Here is a 20236-nt window from a genome sequence, read left to right as displayed (position 1 = left end):
GGAGGGAGGGAGGGAGGGAGGGAGGGAGAGAGAGAGGTGCGGGGAGAGAGAGAGGTGGGGGGAGAGAGAGAGAGAAAGAAAGAAAGAAAGAAAGAAAGAAAGAAAGAAAGAAAGAAAGAAAGAAAGAAAGAAAGGGAGAAAGAAAAGAAAGAAAAAAAAGAAAGAAAAAAGAGAAAGGAAGGAAGGAAGGAAGAAAAGAAAGCCTATGCCAACCAAAGAGGGGCTGGGAGGGCTTCCCTGGTGGCGCAGTGGTTGAGAGTCCGCCTGCCGATGCAGGGGACGCGGGTTCGTGCCCCGGTCCGGGAAGATCCCACATGCCGCGGAGTGGCTGGGCCCGTGAGCCATGGCCGCTGAGCCTGTGCTCCGCAACGGGAGAGGCCACAACGGTGAGAGGCCCGCGTAACGCATAAAAAAAAAAAAAAAAAAAAAAAAAAAAAAAAGAGGGGCTGGGAACCTAGGAAGAGTAAAAAAGTGGAGTCAAGGTGACAGAGGGTTAGGATTTTCAGTTGCCTCGATGGGTGAGGGCCTCCAACACTGTTACCCAAGGTCAGAGAGTAACCCTGGCTTTGGTCCAGCTCACTCAGTACCTCTGGGGCTTTGGCTCTCTGGTGGCTTTGCAGGATCTCCTGATACAAGCATTCTCATCCACTGTACACTTCACTTCTTCATTCATCCAACAAGTGTTTATGAGAAGACGACATGGAAAAAGTGCCTACCCTTGAGGAGCTTATTCTCTAGCGGGGGAAACAGACCATAAATAGGATAAATAAAATAGCTAGGAGGTTAGCTAGTGACAGGGACCAAGGAGGGAACTAAATCTGGGAGGGAGGGAGGAAGTATGGGGGGAGGGGCCCAATTTAAGAAAAGGTGACCCGGAATGACTTCACTGAGGTGACATCGAAGCCAAGACCTGAAGGAAGTGAGGCTGTGATCCATGTAGAGTGGAGGAATTCCAGGTACAAAAGCCCTGAGGGAGGGGTGTGCCCGTATCCCAGCATGGCTGCGGCTGAGTGGACCCGGGACAGTGATTGGAGATGATGTCACAGGGAAAACTGGCCGGAGGCTGTAGGGTCCCACAGGTTCCTGGGGCAGATGAGAAGCCTTTGTAAGGTTTTTAAGGAAAGAACAACATCATAGCAGCAAAACTGAGCAGAAGTTTTTCCCACCCCTAGAAGAAACGATGATTGTATGATGCAACCGCGGTGTTAGCCAACTAGCCAGCGCCACGGTGGCAATCATGTTGCAATATAAGTGCATCAAATCACCGTGTCGTGCCCCTGGAACTTACACAATGCTAAACGTCAACTCTATCTCCGTTAAAGAATTGGGCAGAAAGCAGAGATTCCCCACATACCCCTGCCCCTACGCACGCACAGCTTCCCCTAGCATCAACACCCCACCACAGGGTACATCTGTTACCACTGATGAAGCTGTGTGGACACGTCGTCACCACCCAGAGCCCAGAGTTGACATGAGGCTCACCCCTGCTGTGGTGCATTCTGTGGTGTTGGAAAAACATCAGAGTTGAGAGAAGTTTCCCTCTCTTCCTACTTGGCTGAGCGTTTTTTTTTTTAAATTGAAGTCTAGTTGATGTACAATATTATATAAGTTACAGGTGTACGATACGGTGATTCACAATTTTTAAATGTTATCCTCCATTTATAGTTATTATAAAATATTGGCTATATTCCGTGTGCTGTACGATATGTCCTCGTAGCTTATTTTGCTGAGAGTTTTTATCGTGAAGGCATGTTGGATTGTGTCAAATGCTCTTTTTGGTTTACTTTTTTTAAAAAATTAATTAATTAAATTTTGGCTGCGTTGAGTCTTCGTTGCTGTGTGCAGTCTTTCTCTAGTTGCGGCGAGCAGGGGCTGTTCCTCACTGTGGAGCGCGGGCTGCTCATTGCGGTTGCCTCTCTTGTTGCAGAGCACAGGCTCTAGGTGTGCGGGCTTCAGTAGTTGTGGCACGCGGGCTCAGTAGTTGTGGCTCGCGGGCTCAGGAGTTGTGGGACACGGGCTTAGTTGCTCCACGGCATGTGGGATCTTCCTGGACCAGGGCTTGAACCTGTGTCCCCTGCATTGGCAGGTGGATTCTTAACCACTACGCCACCAGGGAAGTCCTTGGTTTACTTTTTGACAGTTGAACCTTTCCTCAGAAATCAGTAGGAGGGCTTCTGACCTGTATTTGTGTGTTACAGCCTGTGGGAGCTTGATTAACGTGAACTGTCCCTGAATCTGACACCCTGGCCTTCGGGGCTCATGAGATCAGGTGTGGTGAGTCCCCTGGGGGATGACAGCAGGGCCGCTTGCTCCCCCATCCACTTCCTGCCAACACCCCCCATGCTGGGCTGACCTCGCCTGTGTCTTGGGATTTGCATCTAGTTCCGCTGACCTCTGCTTTTCTGCTCCGAGACCCCGTGCACAGTCTTGGTCCTTGTTGCCTGTGGTTCTGCTTCTTGCTTCCTTTGAGAGAGGCTCCCAGCCTCCTCGAGCTTCCTTCCCGAGAGGCTGGCCCGCCAGCTGTGCCGCTGACCTCAGACGGGGGCTCCCAGAGGCAGAGGAGGTGGCCTGGCGCCCTGCGCTCAGGACAGAACGCTCACTTCCTCCTGTGCTGGCTGAAGACCTCGGATCAGCAGTTCTCCCCACATCTGGTGATTACAGCACGACTGTAAACAAAGCCTCTCGCCTCTAAGGAGCAGCCCCTGCACACAAGCCCAGGGCCTGCACACAAAGCCGCTGATTTGCACCCTGAGGGCAGCCTTAGTTGGGAGATGATTAGGGCGGGTCTGTCTTTGTAATTAAACCAAAGAAAACTAGCTCTCCAGCCTCTTCATCGTACATCATCCAGACCTTCCGACTGCACTACCAAATGTTTCCCGTGCCAGCGAACCCTCTCTGCCACCACCTGTTTCTCAAGAATCACGATCTCCGTTTCTACAGAAGGCACAGAGGCCCAGAGAGGTGAGGGAAAGGCCGAAGACCCCCCAGCAAGGATATAGCACCATGTGGAATCAAACCTACTTTCATTCAAACAAGCACAGTGCATATAAGGTCTGGCCTCCTGGGTGTGGCTTCTTCCACCGGCCTGAGGTTGGACCAGTGGGGCAGTTCTCAAGTTTTCTCATCTCGGAATCCTTCATACCCTATGGGTGGGTCTCACACACTGAACCAATCTTTCACCTACTTGTTGTTTTGTGCATCATGTGTCGGTCATTTGGAAAATATTGGTTCATTGGGTTACGCTGCTTTTCCAAATAGGACACATTTCACCATACAATATTTTAAAAAATCACACATATATTAGATCTCATCAGAAACATCTTTCAGGAAGGGAAGCTATCAAGGCCGCCGTGGTGAATATCAGTTTTCCACCATTCTAGTTTTTGCTTGAAAACTCAAATTTCATCCTGGGCAATAATATAATAAATACCGGCAGTGTTTTCTTCTCAAAGTGATAGGCTCGCTTCCTTCATTTTCACGAAAATGTCTTCGCAAAACCCAAGCCTGAATAACCGGCTTGTCGAGGGTGCTCTCACGGGGGTCCACGGCGGGTGGCCAGAGCTTCCCGGGAGACAACCATCATCCCTCGCTGTGCAGAAGGGCTTCCTGTGTCCTTCCCATGTTGTCCCACGTAACATTAAAAACAGGCACTTGAGGGTCGAGATTTAATAAAATTAATAATTGTTACTGCTTCATCAAGACACTCTTAAGGGAAACTGGCTCTTTTTTTTTTAAATGTCAAGTGCCTGGCGGGGAAGAATACGGTGACCACTGGCACAGTGTGTCCAGATTCCTGCCAGGGGGTCACCATTGCTTTTGCATCATCAATGCAAATATTCACATAGTGAAAAAGACAATTCACGTCTTAGTGTTACTAGGAAAATAGTTTTGACCTTGCAGACCTTCTGAAAGGGTCTCAGGACACTTGGGCAACCTGTGAGCTGCTGGACCTGGGTTGAGATATCAACCTCAACGTCAGCCTCTTGCCGCCAGCAGGTAGGGACCCCTTCAGCCCCTAAGGCATGGGAGGCCTTGGCTGCGATTCCGGGCAGATGAGCCCAGGAAGACCACGAGCTGTGACTGGTTCATTTAAAGCGAATTTTCTCTTTTCTTCCCCAGCATCTCCTGGGCAACCCTCCCTGGTTGGGACCCTTCCCTGGGAAAAGCTCGCGCACATTGGGTGGGGCAGACAGGGCCAGGACCCAGCCGCGATAAGGCCGAGTTGGATGCTGTGTGAGGATGTGCTTGGGGGACTCGGGGACCGGACATCAGGGAGGGTCTTGGAGGAGGGGGAGGAGTGAGTCTTTGAAGGGGAAGGGCTTCCTGAGGCAGAGTGTAGGGGGGAAGTCTGCAGAACCCCACAGGGGAAGAGTGTGGGGAGGCGGAGCTAAGGGTCTAGGGTTCCAAGGTCTTGGAGGCTGGGTCAGCAGGGCGTTCAGTGCTAAATAAGGAATTTGGATTTTATTCAGCAGACCACAGGGAGGTAATGAATGATATAAGTGATTCTATATTTAAGGCAAGCCCCAATTTTCCTAAAGAAAAAATTAAAAAAAAAAAAAAAAAGTAGGGTATCGTGCTTCCCTGGTGGCGCAGTGGTTGGGAGTCCGCCTGCCAATGCAGGGGACACGGGTTCGTGCCCCGGTCCGGGAAGATCCCACATGCCGCGGAGTGGCTGGGCCCGTGAGCCATGGCCGCTGAGCCTGCGCATCCGGAGCCTGTGCTCCGCAACAGGAGAGGCCACAACAGTGAGAGGCCTGGGTACCGCAAAAAAAAAAAAAAAAAAAAAGTAAGGTATCAATCTGAGTTTAAAGTTTTTGGAATGTTGACAAAATAGTCAGATGTCTAGTTATAATATCTAATTTATTTAGTTACACATGCATATTTAAAATAACATTATATACAAGAATACATCAGTACAAAATATTGCTTTTTTTCCCCATCTCCCATTTCAAGTAACAATGTTATTCACACTATATGTGCATCTGGGACACCAAAGTCTTCATCACGATAGAGCTACGGTTTCTCAAAGTGTTTCTCCTTGTATCTAAGTTGTCTGTGATGCATGAGACACGTGTCCCACACTGGTACTGGGAAGACTAACCCAAGTCCCACATCAGCACGGTCCTCCCCAGCCCCCGCTTGTCATCCTTATAACAAAACTACTCACTTATTGCTTTTGAACTTGCTCTCTGACGCTGGTTTACAAAGCCCAACTTTAGTAACAGTGAGGGGAAAACCCCTGGGATCACTCGCAAGCTTCTTCTCACTCCTCTTTCAACCCATTCCAATAGGAGGCATCTGTAACCCTGCAAAACTTGCATGGCTTGAGGTTGCCGGGGGCTGAAATGTGAGGGGAAACCAGAGGTAGAGCAGTTAGTTGCAGGAGATGACAGTCTGGCCATGGGTGTGACTGGAGAGCCCCAGGCGGGGTTGCCATCATGGACAGTGCAGTTTGCTGGGGTAGGGGTGAGAAAGGGATGAAAGCTCCGAAGAGCCAGAGTGGGCCGGGCAGGACCCCGCAGGGGCTTCCCAGGACCGACCCACCCCCGTGTCCCCCACCTCTTGTCTGATGAAAAGCTTTAGCCTCCTAGGCCTTCCCCGAGGTCCAAAGAGCAGATTTAATCAGAGAAGTGAGAAAATGCAAAACCAAAAGGAAACAGTCAAACAGAACAAAATAATAATAGTTCAGCCATAGAACAAAGCCAAAATACCTTTAGTTCCTCAAGGGCTATCGGTAACATCCTGAGCCATATCCTTGAGCTGTTTTGCAGATACTGAAACCCCCACCAGGTGGAAGAAGTTAGCTGCATGCTGACCACCAGCACGCAGACCCCAGACAGGTTGGAACTGGAAGGCTGATGACTGAGATTCTTGAGCCACCACCCTGTTACCACACCTCCAGCCAACCAGACTTGTGCACAAGCTTATCACACACCCCTTGACCTTTTCCCTCACCCTGTCTTTAAAACCCTTCCCTGAAAGCCCTGTGTCTTTAGAGGAAGAGCTGCCAGTTCTTTGCTTGGGGTTCTACAGTAAATGCTGCACTTTCCTTCACCCTGTGTCAGTGGCTTGGCCATGCTGTGCGCGGGCGAGTGGACCCGAGCTGGGTAAGAAGATAAGAGGACAGCCTCCTCAGGCAGTAACGGAGGATGTGGAGTGCAGACATGGCAGGGCTGGGCCAGCAGTGGGCAGTCATGGGCGATGCTGATGTGGAGTCCTGGTCCATTTCGGGGAGGGGAGGGTACAGTCTTGAGGGAACAAACAGTGGGCATGTTCCAGGGCAAGACTGCGATCAGGAGTCCATGAACCTCGGGTCCACCTAGGCTGCCCCCAGCAGGTCACTCACCCCAGCAATGCGTCAGGGTTTGTTTCCTAGGCAGCAAGGAGGGTGGGCAGTGTCTGCTCTGGGGACACGCCCACAGCTGGCCCCCAGGAAGCGTGTGCTGAAGGGAGAAGACAGAGGAAGGGGAACAAGGCACCCGAGCCCTGCGGGAGGGACCTGAAAAGAGGCAGCAATGGAGAGGGGGCAGGAGAGGCCTGGTCAGGGCCTCAGGGGCAGGTGGCATCGAGGACCTGGGGGACAAGCTGGAAAGAAGTGGACCAGGCAGGATTTGTGCAAAAGCTTCCACCGGGACCCTGGTGTGACCCACCAGCCCGGACTCAGCCCTGAAGGGAGGACACGTGCACTGTCCCCAGCAAATGCACTGGGGGCTGAGGCTGGTCTGGGCCTCTTCCAAGCCGCACCCCCGGGGGAGACACCTGCCTGGACGGCCTCAGACCTGCCCAGGCAATGAGACAGCGGGTTGGTGTCTGGGTCCCCTCGGCTTTGACAAATACCTGAATACTGATAAAGGATTTATGTGCTTGAGTGAATGAGTAATAGATCTCAAATTACACTTCTGTGGTCCAATAAAAGGGAATGAAAACATGTGTTTCCCAATTTACAGGAGAGGTTCTAAGGCCGTGATTCTCCAAAGTGTGGTCTTGCGAGCAGCAGCAGCTGGGGATTTGCTGAAATCCACATTCTCAGGCTCCACCCTGGACCTACCAACCCAGAAACTGTGGGCAGGGGGGAGGGGTGGAGGCCCAGCAATCCATTTTAACATGTTCTGCGGGGGATCCTGATGCACACCCAAGTGTTAAGAACCGCTGCTTTAAGCTAATGGAATGTTTTTAATGGCTGCCTGGACTTGATTCCCCTGGAGAATTCCTTTGCCTCCAGAGCCTCAGTCTCCTCATTTACAACGAGGGAAAAGTACACACTTAGAAGATTGTCACACGGGTTACCTGAGAGAGAGGCCGGCACACGGCAAGTACACAAGTGCTGGTTATTCTCGTGAAAGGAGAACTCGGGAGGGGCTGATCACCTCTTGGCATCAGCTCAGTAGGGAGCTGGGTTTTCCAAGCTTGGGGTTTTTATATCACCTGCGTGTAATAACTCTACATTGGTCCCCTTGTTTCTAGCTTCTAAGGCTCCACATTTCCCGGAGCTCTAAAGAGAGCCCCACGGGGCTGTGGCTACTCCTAGGCCCACCCGAATCAGAGAGCAGCCTGAAGGGCCCGGGGTCAAGGTGCCCACCCCTCACTGTCAGCCAGGTGACGGCGAGGAAATGGAGCCGCACAGCCACCGGCCCTCTGGGGGCACGTGGAAGGGCGCGGGCAAGAGGTCACGAAACCTGGTGACCTCTGCCAGGAAGGGCTTTGGGAGGGTGTTAAATCACTGGCTCAAATGGCTGTCTTGGGGCTTCCCTGGTGGCGCAGTGGTTGAGAGTCCGCCTGCCGATGCAGGGGACACGGGTTCGTGCCCCGGTCCGGGAAGATCCCACGTGCCACAGAGCGGCTGGGCCCGTGAGCCATGGCCGCTGAGCCTGCGCGTCCGGAGCCTGTGCTCCGCAACGGGAGAGGCCACAGCAGTGAGAGGCCCGCGTACTGCAAAAAAAAAAAATTAAAAAAATAAAAATAAAAACAAAGGGCTGTCTTGAGTGAAAAATACCAGCACCCACTTCAGATGAAGCTCCAACCTCTACCTCCTCGGTAGAATGGAAACTCCAGGGGGCCCAGAGGTTTTTTTTTACCCCTTCCTGCGTCCCTGCACCATCAACACTTTGTAGGTGAACACCTGCTAACCCGGCAGCTCTCTCATTAGAAAGAACAAAGGGCCCTTTGCCAAGATGGGGAGCTCTGCTTGGTCTGGAGGCCCAGCTCGGGCCGTTCCATGAGGTGCCCGCAGGAGGGGTTCTTACCGGGACGGAGGTGGAGGCCGGCGTGGGATCATTTCGGGCTAAGCCTGGCGGCTATTCAAGATCGGGGAGTCAGGCGTCCGAGGAAACGCCACTGTCACAACCCTCACTTGCTCCTTGGCAAATGGCAGCTGCCTTTGGCTGAATGGAAGCCACTCTATCCGGGCACCTGCCCGCCCACCGCCGACGGGGTCCAGCCACCCCTGCCTGGGCTCACGAGTGCTCCCTCGGGGGCAGCTGAGGAGCAGCCCCGTGGGGGCCCCATCGTGCCCGGGCAGTGCGCCAGCCAGAGCAGGCAGCGTGGAGGGACCAGACGAGGAAACACCCGTTGGCATGAACCACGAAGTGGGAAGAGCTCCAACGCCGACTGACAGGCAGCAGACGGGCTTTCCTCCGTGGTCACGAACGCCCTCCAGGCTTTTGCTGGCCCTTTCCACCCACCCCCCCGAGTCCGCGTAGGACCCCACTTCCTACTCTTGAGCCCAAGCAGAGGCCTCCGCGGCGTCCCAGGGCTCATCTGCAGAGGCCCCGCACAGCAGCTGTCCTGGTGGGTCTTTGAAGCTGTGACCTTGAAGGTCCTGCTGGAACTTACTCCTGCTTCCGGCCCCAGCCAAAGGCCAGACGCCTTGCCTAGTACGTAGAAATGGTCAGCACTTACAAAGTTTGTGATAATCACTGCCCTCCCTCATTTGAAGTTTTTACCACTCATTAACAGAAATGCCCTTCTATTTCTGGGTTTTACTGTAGGTGCTGAAAGTGGGAATGGTGTTTATCCTTCAGAAGGAAGTTGGGAAGCGTGCAAAGGCCCTGGTCCAGAAGGTGACCATCCGACAAAAGGCCAAAGACCTGCCCTTTTCCCAGGCCTGAGTAACTGCCCCCTGGAAAAATGAGGGAGTGTCTTTTAGTTCCGTGAGTTTAGGATTCCATTTTGAGAGAATATACAAAATGACCAAGGAAGGTTTACTGGAGAAAAATTCTCCAGAATTCACCAGTATTTTGCAAACATGCTGAGCACATGCGATCATTAGTGATTACATCAATCTGGTAGTACTGTAGTCAAGGTCCTTTTGGTTGTGCAAAGGAAAACTCCCTTGAGACTGACTTTTAAAAAGCCAAAGTGCATCCTAAGGATACCCGAGGAATTGATGGAGTCCGCGGCAAGGATGCAGGACTAGAGCCAGAAACCGTCACCGCCTCCAGGCCACAAGGCAGCTGCTCTCACCCACTTGCTCTCGTGTCTGTCGTTTCTGCTTGTACAGATCTCTGCTCGTCCACGTGGCACCGGCTCAGGGGTCCTGACTTGCAAGTGCCCCATACGTGCTATCACCCCAGACAGGGACTGGGATGCCTCCTGCCCTTTGCAAAATTCTTTGGATAAAGAATGTTCTTGGGCCTGTTTGGATCGGGAGAAGATCAACCCTGGTCTGATCAACTGGTGTGCGGGGGAGGGGAGGGACGAGGTCCTTGTGTACAAAAGGCCCCACAGCACGGTACTGAGAGAGGCGCCCGCCGCTTCAGCAGTGCTTAGCTATCAGTACTTAAAACAAAGACGTCTGCACTTTTCTATTCAGAGCGACCTTCCCCTCCAAATGCTTACTGAACTAGCCAAAGCTTCAGAAACGTAAATGACCGGCATTTTACAAACTTGTACTGAAGCTGAAACCCAAGCAGAAAAGGTTACAAAAAGTTGCTCCCTGTTTTACTGCCCTTCACTGGGCTAGGTTGGTACTTGTTTTTTTAATTTTCATCACATCTTACATGAGTGATGAAGACACGCCCAGTTACAAAAGGTACCCCTTTTCACTGACATTTTTTTTTTTTTTTAACAATATGCATTGATGTCAACATCGCGATAAAGCCGGATGTTCAGCTGATTCACTGCACCTATAAAAACCCTGCCAGGGAATCCTATTTTGTGGGTACACCACACAGAGCCTGGCACTCGAGGTCAGATGATTCCAATCCTAATCTGAAAATAAGCGCAAGGAGCTCCGTGACAGCATATGTCTCGTCTGGCTACCAGTTTCAGGCCACACTTTGCTTCTGTGTCCTACAGTGGGCGGGGCAGAAAAAGTAACTCAGTCTCAAACTTGCTATTCTTTTCCTTTTAAGAACCTTACAACTACCGACATCTCTGGCTCCGAAGCACACAATGCACACAAAGACATGACTGGACAGTATCTTAACTGAAAGCACTAGCTTAAATAGCCTAGAGTCTTACGGAAAATGTTATTTCAAACCATGCAGAGGCAGCAAGAGTCACCCAAAACCACAGTTTATTCTATGACCTTTATATTGCTTTTCTGTTATTTAAAGGTTGAAGCAAAGTGAAGTGGATGGAAATATTCTGTTAAAAGAACAAAGTGAGTCAATCACAGCATATGCATCTAATAACACCTCAGGTCTATGGCATACGCTCCAAACACAAGGCTGAGTCCAGGAGTGGCTCATGTTCTGGGTTCTTGTAAAGCAAATGGAAATATTGGGAAGAATCAACACATCTCAACAGAGGAGCCATAAATGCCCTGAAAGCAGAAAGTTGACACAATTTTAAATATAATTCATATATATATATTTTAAAATCAAACACAATTAAATAGAATATGGTTTAAGTACATGAATACTTCACTTTAGAAGAATAACAGAGGTGGTACATAGTACCAAAAACTCATACACAGCCTTTCTGCTTCTTCTGTTGATGAAACAGTGCATGTCTATACAACCAAATATTGCAGTGGAATAAATTCTCTGTTCATTCAAGACTTTCTCAAGGACAGAGGTGATAATTATATATTCATATGTGTATATATGTATTTTTTGCAAAGTCTGAGCAAAAGCAGTAACACCTAAGAGAACGTTCTTTCCCTCCAACAGTCCGTGTGGTGAGGCAGCACTGGCACCGCCTGCGTGGAGTGTGCTGGCCGACAGGGCGGCCCCGCCCATGGCAGCGAGGTCCAGACCCTGAAGCTGACCAAGTGGAAGTGCAGGGAGGGGCCTCTCGTTACCCCACAGACAGAAGAAAAAGGCCACAACCTGCACATTTCCCAGCTCAGAGCAAAGAAGAGGAGAGAGTCAGAACTGAGTGCCTCTCTGTCCCCACACCTGCCCGCCCACCTTCTTTAAAAACTCTACAATCTGGGAATAAACATTTTGTTCAAGGAACCACAGGGGAAAACTGGAGTGATGGCTGTTGCACATCCCTTTCCACAAGTACTCTGAGGGGAGGTGACGTCACCGGAGCCCAGAATCTCGGAGGAGCAAGTCCTACCACTTGCAGTGCAGAGGCTCGCCCTTCCGGCAGCGGGGGAGCTGGTTTTAAGAGTACTGCGTCTCAGGAGCAATTAAAACGTGAAAACCATACACTGTCACCAAAGGGGAGGACAACGTCACCAAGACTTGACTCACGGCCCGTTAGCTTCCTTCCAAATTAACGCCTCTGTGCAGACCCCGCTCCCCGGAAGAAAAGCCACCTGCTGGCACCACACTGCCTGGCTCCTGAGGGGCCGACTCACCTGCCTGTTCAGGAGACCAAGTGAGGCCCCTCTGGTACCCGCTGTCTGATGCTGTTGGGGTGGGTCGCCGCCAAGGGAGGTGCATCAAATACCGGCTCTACGCCTCTGCGTCTCCCATGGCGTGTGGCCCCTGCCTATCCCAGTGGAGTAACACTCTTCCACACGTGGGTTATTGCCATTGGAAAGCTAGTAATTCTCTAGTAATGTAAACACCACCACTCTGTCTCTAGACCTTCACTGTGCGATCATCACGTGCAGGCGTGTCTACGCGACACCCTGCCGACGGTGGAAGTCTAGGATTGTCTGCCATTCTGTCTTGGGAACAACAGTGAGAAGAAATACAGTGCTCTGTTTTCACTGGCTGTGGGGAAGAATCCAACCAAAGGAAAAAAGTGCTCCTATTTTCCAAAAGCAGATTTCCTTTATCTCAGGTCTTGAGTCATAGCTGATGAAAGAAAGGAAAAGAAAAAGGTAAGGTACATTTCTACAACCAGCGACACATCACCACCACAGATTAAGGAAGAAGGGCACCAACACTTACACTTGGTGAGCGCCTACTACATACCAGCGCTCATGACAGCCAGGACCTGACTACAATCACGGGAGGTAAAAAGCCCTAATTATCTTCATTTACAGCTGAGTGAATGGAAGCCTAAGGAGGTCAAGCAACCCACCTGAAGGTTATATAATGAGGACTGGCACCCAGACTTGCTTTTATCTTTCCGTTTTGGCAACAGATATTAGAACGAAACATCTACTTCTTGACAGATAATTCTGCTTCTAGGAATTCACTCTAAAGCATACTCATAAGAGAGGGCAAAGACTTACATACACATTCATCAAAGTATTGTTTGTAACAGGGAATGATCCCAAATGACCTAAGTGACCGTCCACAGGGGATTCATTAGATGAAGACAGAGCCATAATATGGAATGCGCCAAAGCCTTTAGAAAGAAAACAGAGAGCTTTGTTCTTCTGGCCTCCTAAGACCAAGCTTCTGAGGCTGAGTCCTCTTTTTCACTGCACTGGGGAGGAAACAAACATCACAGAAGACATGGTCCCTGCTATTTGTGAGATGGGACATAAACACATGAAACAATTCAGTAATGCTGTGAGGTCATTTACATTAAATGCCCAAGTGCTTTCTATAGACAAATGTAGAGTAGGTGATTCAAAGCAGAGAGGTATCCACAGGGGTTAAAGAGGGGTTGGGTACTCCTTTGTGGGTGCAGGACTTCTCACATTCACACATTCATGGAATGAGAATTACAGGGGATCTTAGATTTTCTTGTCCAGCTTCTCTGATCTACTGATAAGGAAATGAAGGGACCGGAGAAAATTAGCTTGCAGAAGGTCACACATACTGAAAATGGACGGAATGAGGCCTGCCGGCCTACTGCTTTTCCATACCAATACACTGCTGATTCCTAAAGGACAGGCAGGACAATCATCTTGGCCAGCCAAAGAGAAAGTCTAGCAAGGTTAAAAGCAAAATTATCTGTGTATCTTAGAAATGAAAAGCATACGGTAATAAAATCTGAACACACAACTCCAATGAAAAGCCTTAAGTTTAAACATCTGCTTTCCAAAACGGTTTCTAAAGAACATTTCATAGTCAAACATTTGATCATCAACATGACAATGGGGAATCACAAAAATAACTACCTTGCACTTCTTTATACACCTTTACCATGTTATTTGCTATTCTGGGTTTGACTGAGCCAGTGAATATAGGCAAAAATTATCACCCTTACATAGAAAAGAGGATGGAGTCTGCAAAAGTAAACAGAGTTTTGGTATGAATCAGCTCAGTGAGAAGTTCAAAATTAAACCAAGCTCTGGTAATAACAGAGTAAGAAGCTGGCTACAAAGTTAGCAAGGAAAGGTGATGCTGGACCCAAATCTAAGTTCACGCCTCCATCTGAACATAGGTAACTAACATAGTGTTCCTAACTCCTGATCAAGTAGACAGAAGAGTTTAACACCTTCACAAAGAGTCTGAGCAGAGGTTCTCCTATCACATGAAGTCTTTGTGAGTTAACTCAAGTTACAGAAAGCAAAGGTGGTGGAGGAACTGGGAGTCTTTGCCTGAAGAGATAACTGGGGGTGCTAAGTGGCTGCCTCCAATTTGCTGGGTTATTTGTGTGGCTCTTGTGGGCACAGCTGGTGAAGCCACAGAAAAACAGAGTATTCAGTTGGGGGCAAGTCAGAATTTCCTAATGATCACTGTTGTGGACCTCCAGGTAAAGATGGCAGATTGATCACATCCATTCAATTCACTCCTTCCTAAAGTAGTACTTAAAAAAATAACCCAGAGAGTCCGCCTGCTGATGCAGGGGACACGGGTTCGTGCCCTGGTCCGGGAGGATCCCACATGCCACGGAGCGGCTGGACCCGTGAGCCATGGCCGCTGGACCTGCGAGCCATGGCCGCTGGACCTGCGCGTCTAGAGCCTGGGCTCCGCAACGGGAGAGGCCACAGCAGTGAGAGGCCCGCGTACTGCAAAAAAAAACAAACAAAAAACCAAACAAAAAAACCAAAGTCCATGAAAGGGAAAAGTGAGAGAAGAGGCAACAACAAAATGGAAGAGTGTAAATGACTTAGTAGATCCAAAAAAAAAAGTAATCGATATTCACCTTTATCTTTATTACTTCCTTCTTTCTGCTTTCTTTGGGTTTCATTTACTCATTTTCTAGTTTCTTAAGATAGAAGACTGTGACTTTTCCTCTTTTCTAATATAAATACTTAATGCTATAAATTTACCTATAAGAACTGCTTTAGCAGTATCCCACAAATATAGTTGTCCCTTAGTAATGGTGGGGGATTGGTTCCAGGACCCCTGCAGATACCGAAATCCGAGAATGCTCAAGTGCCTTACATAAAATGGCACAGTGTTTGCATTTAACCTACACACCTCATCCTGTGTATCTGAAATCACCTCTAGCTTACTTATAATACCTAATTCAATGCAAACGCTATGTAAATAGTTGCCAGGCCATGGCAAATTCAAGTTCTGCTTTTTGGAACTTTATGGAAATTTTTTTTTTTTAATATATTTTTGATTCGTGGCTGGTTGAATCCATGGATGTGAAACCTTCAGATGTGGAGCCCACGAATAGGGAGGGCAGATTCTACTATGTTGTGTTTTCAGTCCAAAATATTTTCTAATATTCCTTTTGATTTCTTCTTTGACTAATGGGTTACTCAGAAGTATGTTAATTTCAAAATATTTGGGGATTTTCCACATATCTTTCTTTCTCTTTTATTTTTTTCTGGCTGTGCCACACAGCTTGTGAGATCCTAGCTCCCCGACCAGGGACTGAACCCAGGCCCTCAGCAGTGAAAGCCCAGAATCCTAACCACAGGACAGCCAGGGAATTCCCTCCATATATCTTTCTGTTACTGATTTCTTGTTTAATTCCTTTATGGTCAGAGAAGAAACTGTATGCTTTCAATCCTTTAAAATTCATTGAAAGCTTACAGTTTGTCCTCCCTACACTTTGGAAACTGCTTCCAGGAAGTGAACTAGGGATCATCTCAATGTTACCTTCCTTTCAAGGATCAAAGTCCTCTACTGCGTGTTGTCTAATATCTGGAAATAGCTGTTTCATTTAGTTTGTCAGTTTTCTAGTTGTTTATAATGAGAGGGCAATTCCTATAGCAGTTAACCCTTCAACGGCAGAAGCAGAAGCTCCCTTATGCCCTTTTAAATTTGTGTGTCTCTGGGATCTAATTCTCTCCAGTTTTACACACGCTAGATCAGAACACAAGTCATCCTTACCTTTGTGGACTTCTCCAACGGCTGATCACACTGTGCCTGCTGCATAACATCACTGACTATCATTTTAGCAATCTTCCAAGCTAGCTCTTCCTGGGCCTATAAAAGGAATTAAACTGTTGATAATGGTTATTCACTAGCAGAATAAGCAAACATTCTTCATGTTCTAAACACACCTGTATATGCATATCATTTCTACTTATTTGGGAAGAAGCACGTCCCCATGTATGAAAGGACCCGGGCCACCCTCTGGTTGTGATATATTAACATGCTCTTCACTGTCTATCCGACATCATGACTATTTTCATGTTAGGTGGTCAGAACATCTTTCTTTTTCCACTCTCATCTTTCAGTGTACTTAACTATTCAAAAAGCAAGCCTCTCTTCTGAAAGTGTAACAGACAGTGAGGAAGGAAACACTGAGCTTTTGTTTCTGCACTGTTACTGGTGCCTCTGCTGATTAATGGAACCTTGACTGCTTGGATATTTTTCACTGGCCAGAGTCTCTGGACTGAGGACACCTCCACTGCCTCTACCAGGCAACTGTGAGATGCCAGGGAGGGCCCACACCTTCTTGTTACCTCCTAGATAAGGAAGCAGGATGTACCATGCTGCTTAAGCAAGGGAACTAAGGAAAGAGAAACCTCGAAACCTTGCTTAGAGTAAGTGTCCCTTATAAACAGGAATCTGCTGACACTAAAAGCAGAATTTACCTCATCAGTATTTCCTTGCACCCATTTCTTCATAGCTTGAGAGAACATGGATCCTAGTAAACAAAGCCAAAGTTGAATGTAGACCTCATGCATAATTTTACATTAAAAAATACTCTTATATAAACATCTATTTCCCAGCTTTTAAAAGATATTCTTTTTTTAAAGATGTATCTTTTTTTTTTTTTTTGTGGTACGCGGGCCTCTCACTGTTGTGGCCTCTCCCGTTGCAGAGCACAGGCTCTGGACGCGCAGGCTCAGCGGCCATGGCTCACGGGCCCAGCCGCTCCGCGGCATGTGGGATCTTCCCGGACCGGGGCACGAACCTGCGTCCCCTGCATCGGCAGGCGGACTCTCAGCCACTGCACCACCAGGGAAGCCCAAGATGTATCTTTTTTAAAAGATACCATTTTGGGGGTACAACCTCACCCCCAAATTAAGGAATATTACCATGAATAAAAACTGATTACATTGGCTCCATAGCAGGGTGTTTAACTTGCAAATATTATGGTTTGAAAAACTTTGAAAAGCTGTTTTAGAGCTCTAGATGTTTCTTCTATTCTCCTCACTTGATGAAAGGAACTATCATGTAGTGTTACATCTGCAGTAAACATTCAAAGATCAAATGAAACCATGGCGAGGCTCTGGTCTTGAGATAAGAATCTAGCAGTGCGTCAGGAGATGTCATGTACATCAATCTTTTGCATCAGCTCCTACAAAAGGGCTTCCAGCGCAGATTGTGCTGCTACATGCTGGATCTCTGGCCTGTGTAAATTTGCTGGGTAAGATCAGAGTTTTAAACAGCCATGCTCTGTCCAGGCCATAATACACCTCAACTTCCCAGGAGAGACACAAGTCTATCTACATCTGTACTCTAGATGCTGAGGAGTCACCAAGGACGTAGGCTAGCCTCTATTTCCAGGTATAAAATACACAGCTTATCCTTTCATTAATACATAGGCTCACATCCTAACTTTGCCTTAAACTAAGTGGTTGGCAGATTATTTCTTAGGCAAGATCCTGATTAGTTCAATGACTGGGATACGCTATAGTAAACTGTAGCATTCATGAAAAAAAACGAAACCTGGATCCTTTCCCCTTAATATATTTTTATTTTATTTATTTTTTAAAACAATGGCTTTCTTTTTTTAAAAATTATTATTACAAATTTATTATCTATTTATTTTTGGCTGTGTTGGGTCTTCGTTGCTGTGCACGGGCCTTCTCTAGTTGCATCGAGCTGGGGCTACTCTTAATTGCAGCATGTGGGCTTCTCATTGTGGTAGCTTCTCTTGCTGCGGAGCACGGGCTGTAGGCGTGCGGGCTTCAGTAGTTACAGCACGTGGGCTCAGCAGTTGTGGCTCGCAGGCTCTAGAGCTCAGGCTCAGCAGCTGTGGCACACGGGCTCAGGTGCTCCGCGGCATGTGGGATCTTCCCGGACCAGGGCTCGAACCCGTGTCCCCTGCCTTGGCAGGTGGATTCTTAACCACTGAGCCACCAGGGAAACCCAATGTTTTGTATTATTAGCTAAAAGTTTGAACACTGATCTAGTTAAATTTTATAGCCAAGCAGAGCCAGCAGGGCCACAACATTACATACTCTGCCTATAGTCTCACCCCTGCCGCAATGCTCTGTCCTCGGGCTCCCCTGCAGTCACCCTGTTGGCAGCGTACTTGTGAACACTTCCTCCTCCTCTTCTAATGCCCTCTAATGTCTTTGACTCCTGTGCATCCCTGCCCCCTTTAACAAGGAGCTTCATCAGGATTCCATTCCGTTCAGCACTTTCTCTCTGGGGCATCTCATCCCCTCCTGTGGCTTTAACTTCCTTCAAAATGCAAATAACTCAAAAACTTGTCATTGGGTGTCAAACCGATACTTACAAATTGTCCTAAGGCACCTCAAACAGAACATGTTCCGAGTTGAGCTCTTCCATCTCCCATGTACTCTTTTTCTTGTAGCCTCTATCTCAGAAATTAATTTAATCCTCTATTAAAAATTAACATCATAATGCTTCGTCTAGAGAACCGATATTAGAAAACTCATCTGCTTTCCTCATCTGCTCTCCGTATGAAATCTGTCACCAAATTCACCTTGGATGTAGTCTCCTGAATTCCTCCTTGGAACTCTTATAAATCTGACCTTCTAGTTCCTGCTACCACTACCTATCCTCGGGTCCTCTTTTTCTTCTATCTACATTACTAGCAAATTATACTACCTGACTACTACCTGAATCTCTGATACCAGTCTCTCCCCAAGTCCAATTCATTCGCAGACTACAGCCAGAAAAAAGCATCTCACTGCACTCTGCTTAGAAATCTCTGGTGCTCAACAGACAGTACCGCAGGCTTCTTAGTATGACATGCGCGGGCTTTCACAGCGTACACGCGGCTCTATCTCCCACCACTGCACCGGTGCATGAGGAGACTGCCACTGCAGGGACTACCTTCTCACAACATCCTCTACCATTCCTTCTTGTTACACTTTCTCCTAGATGATGTGAAGGTAACCTTTGAAATTACCTTGCTTGCCCTGAAAGCAAAGTTCTCACATTCTCAGAAGCTTCTGAGATACACCCGCCCCAAAACATAGCCCTTTCTTCTGTGCTCTACTATCAGAGCTTTAAAATCCAAAATGAAACTACAGGTTGGTAAATGACAAACATTCTTTGCAGCTGCCCTCAGCAAGGAGATGAAGGGGGACGAAGCAGAGCTGAACTGCAAACAAACGTGGTATTCTGAACCAAAGCTCAAGGCTGCGCTCTATCTGCTCTGTGATCCGTAACGAGTTACCATTTCCCTGATCCTCAACTTCTTCACCTGTAGAACAAGGAGGCGGTACCCACAGATGCATCATCTACGATTTGAATGAGCCAGGGCTTAGTCCCCCGTCCTGCTCAGGTGTCTACTCAAAATGCTACTTCCTCAGTTAGACCTTTCCTGACAACCACTTCTAAGACAGCACTACCCACCACTCTTCCAGTCCCTCACTCTGCTTATATGTCTGTGTATAAACACAGACAGACACACACACACACCGTATTTATCTGTTTACTGCCCCTCCACTATAACGTTAGTTCCATGAGGGCAGGAATCTTATTTTCTTCCCAGTATTTAGAGCAGTAGATGCATACAGTAGGCACTCAAATGTTAGAATGAATGAACAAATGAATAATATGAAGAGACTGAATGAACAGAATAAGCAGAGACAGTGATTTGCGGAAGTTTTTTGTACATCTTACCTTCATCTTTACTCATATATCTTTAATATATCTTAATTCATATAATACAAAAACAAACTGCAAACACCCAACACTTATTCTCTGGAGCAGCAGCACCTCATGAGCTGTCAAAGGAATAAGACCAGCTTCAGAAAAAAAACCCAAACAGCTCAGAGACTCTATTATTACTGGAGACCCCATTACCGTCTCTGACAGAAGCTACCTGATGACAGTGGAGGCCTTCCTGACCGATACCTCCAGAGGTTGTCCAGCACTTTCTCTACACCTAGGCTACCACTGATCTCTTCCTAGTATTCAACTTCTACCCAATAAAAGACACTACTGGACTGTAAGTTTCTTAACAGGCTCTGTATCTTCTAACTGCCCCGTGAGTCTGAGTGCACGGAGGCACTCAATAATTATTTACAGAATGAGCTGTGCAGACTTCCTTCGGTCTTTACACTTTCCCAACTGTGTACCTCAGACTTCTCTGGCTAAATAGGAAATAAAATCAATTTTTTGGATAAACTAATAAAGACAAATAGGTTAACAGGCCCTTTCTTTGTTTAAATTATTTCAACAATTGTTGCACTTTTTGTTTACTCTGTTATTTATATCTGACCCCAAAGTAGATTATTCATAACATAAAAGTGGTGTAGGGCTTCCCTGGTGGTGCAGTGGTTAAGAATCTGCCAATGTGGGAGACACGGGTTCGAGCCCTGGCCCGGGAAGATCCCACATGCCACGGAGCAACTAAGCCCATGAGCCACAACTACTGA

General features: G+C 47.9%; 1 protein-coding gene across 1 annotated transcript in view; it reads right to left on the bottom strand.

Annotated features, from left to right (window-relative positions):
- Positions 1-11630: 11630 nt before the first annotated feature.
- The window catches only part of AKAP10 (A-kinase anchoring protein 10), a 54110-nt gene continuing 45504 nt past the window's right edge, over positions 11631-20236 (bottom strand). Inside the window, exons 13-15 of the mRNA XM_065897124.1 lie at positions 16244-16296; positions 15534-15629; positions 11631-12197 (exon numbers count right to left, since the gene is read on the bottom strand). Coding sequence (XP_065753196.1) covers positions 12192-12197; positions 15534-15629; positions 16244-16296 — 155 coding nt within the window. The 3' untranslated portion in view covers positions 11631-12191. The remainder of the gene's footprint in view (positions 12198-15533; positions 15630-16243; positions 16297-20236) is intronic.

The sequence above is a fragment of the Phocoena phocoena genome, chromosome 19 (assembly GCF_963924675.1).
Source record: "Phocoena phocoena chromosome 19, mPhoPho1.1, whole genome shotgun sequence".
NCBI classification, from domain to species: domain Eukaryota; kingdom Metazoa; phylum Chordata; class Mammalia; order Artiodactyla; family Phocoenidae; genus Phocoena; species Phocoena phocoena.
The sequence above is the reverse complement of the archived record's forward strand: the minus strand, read 5'-3'. Positions and strand labels throughout refer to the sequence as shown.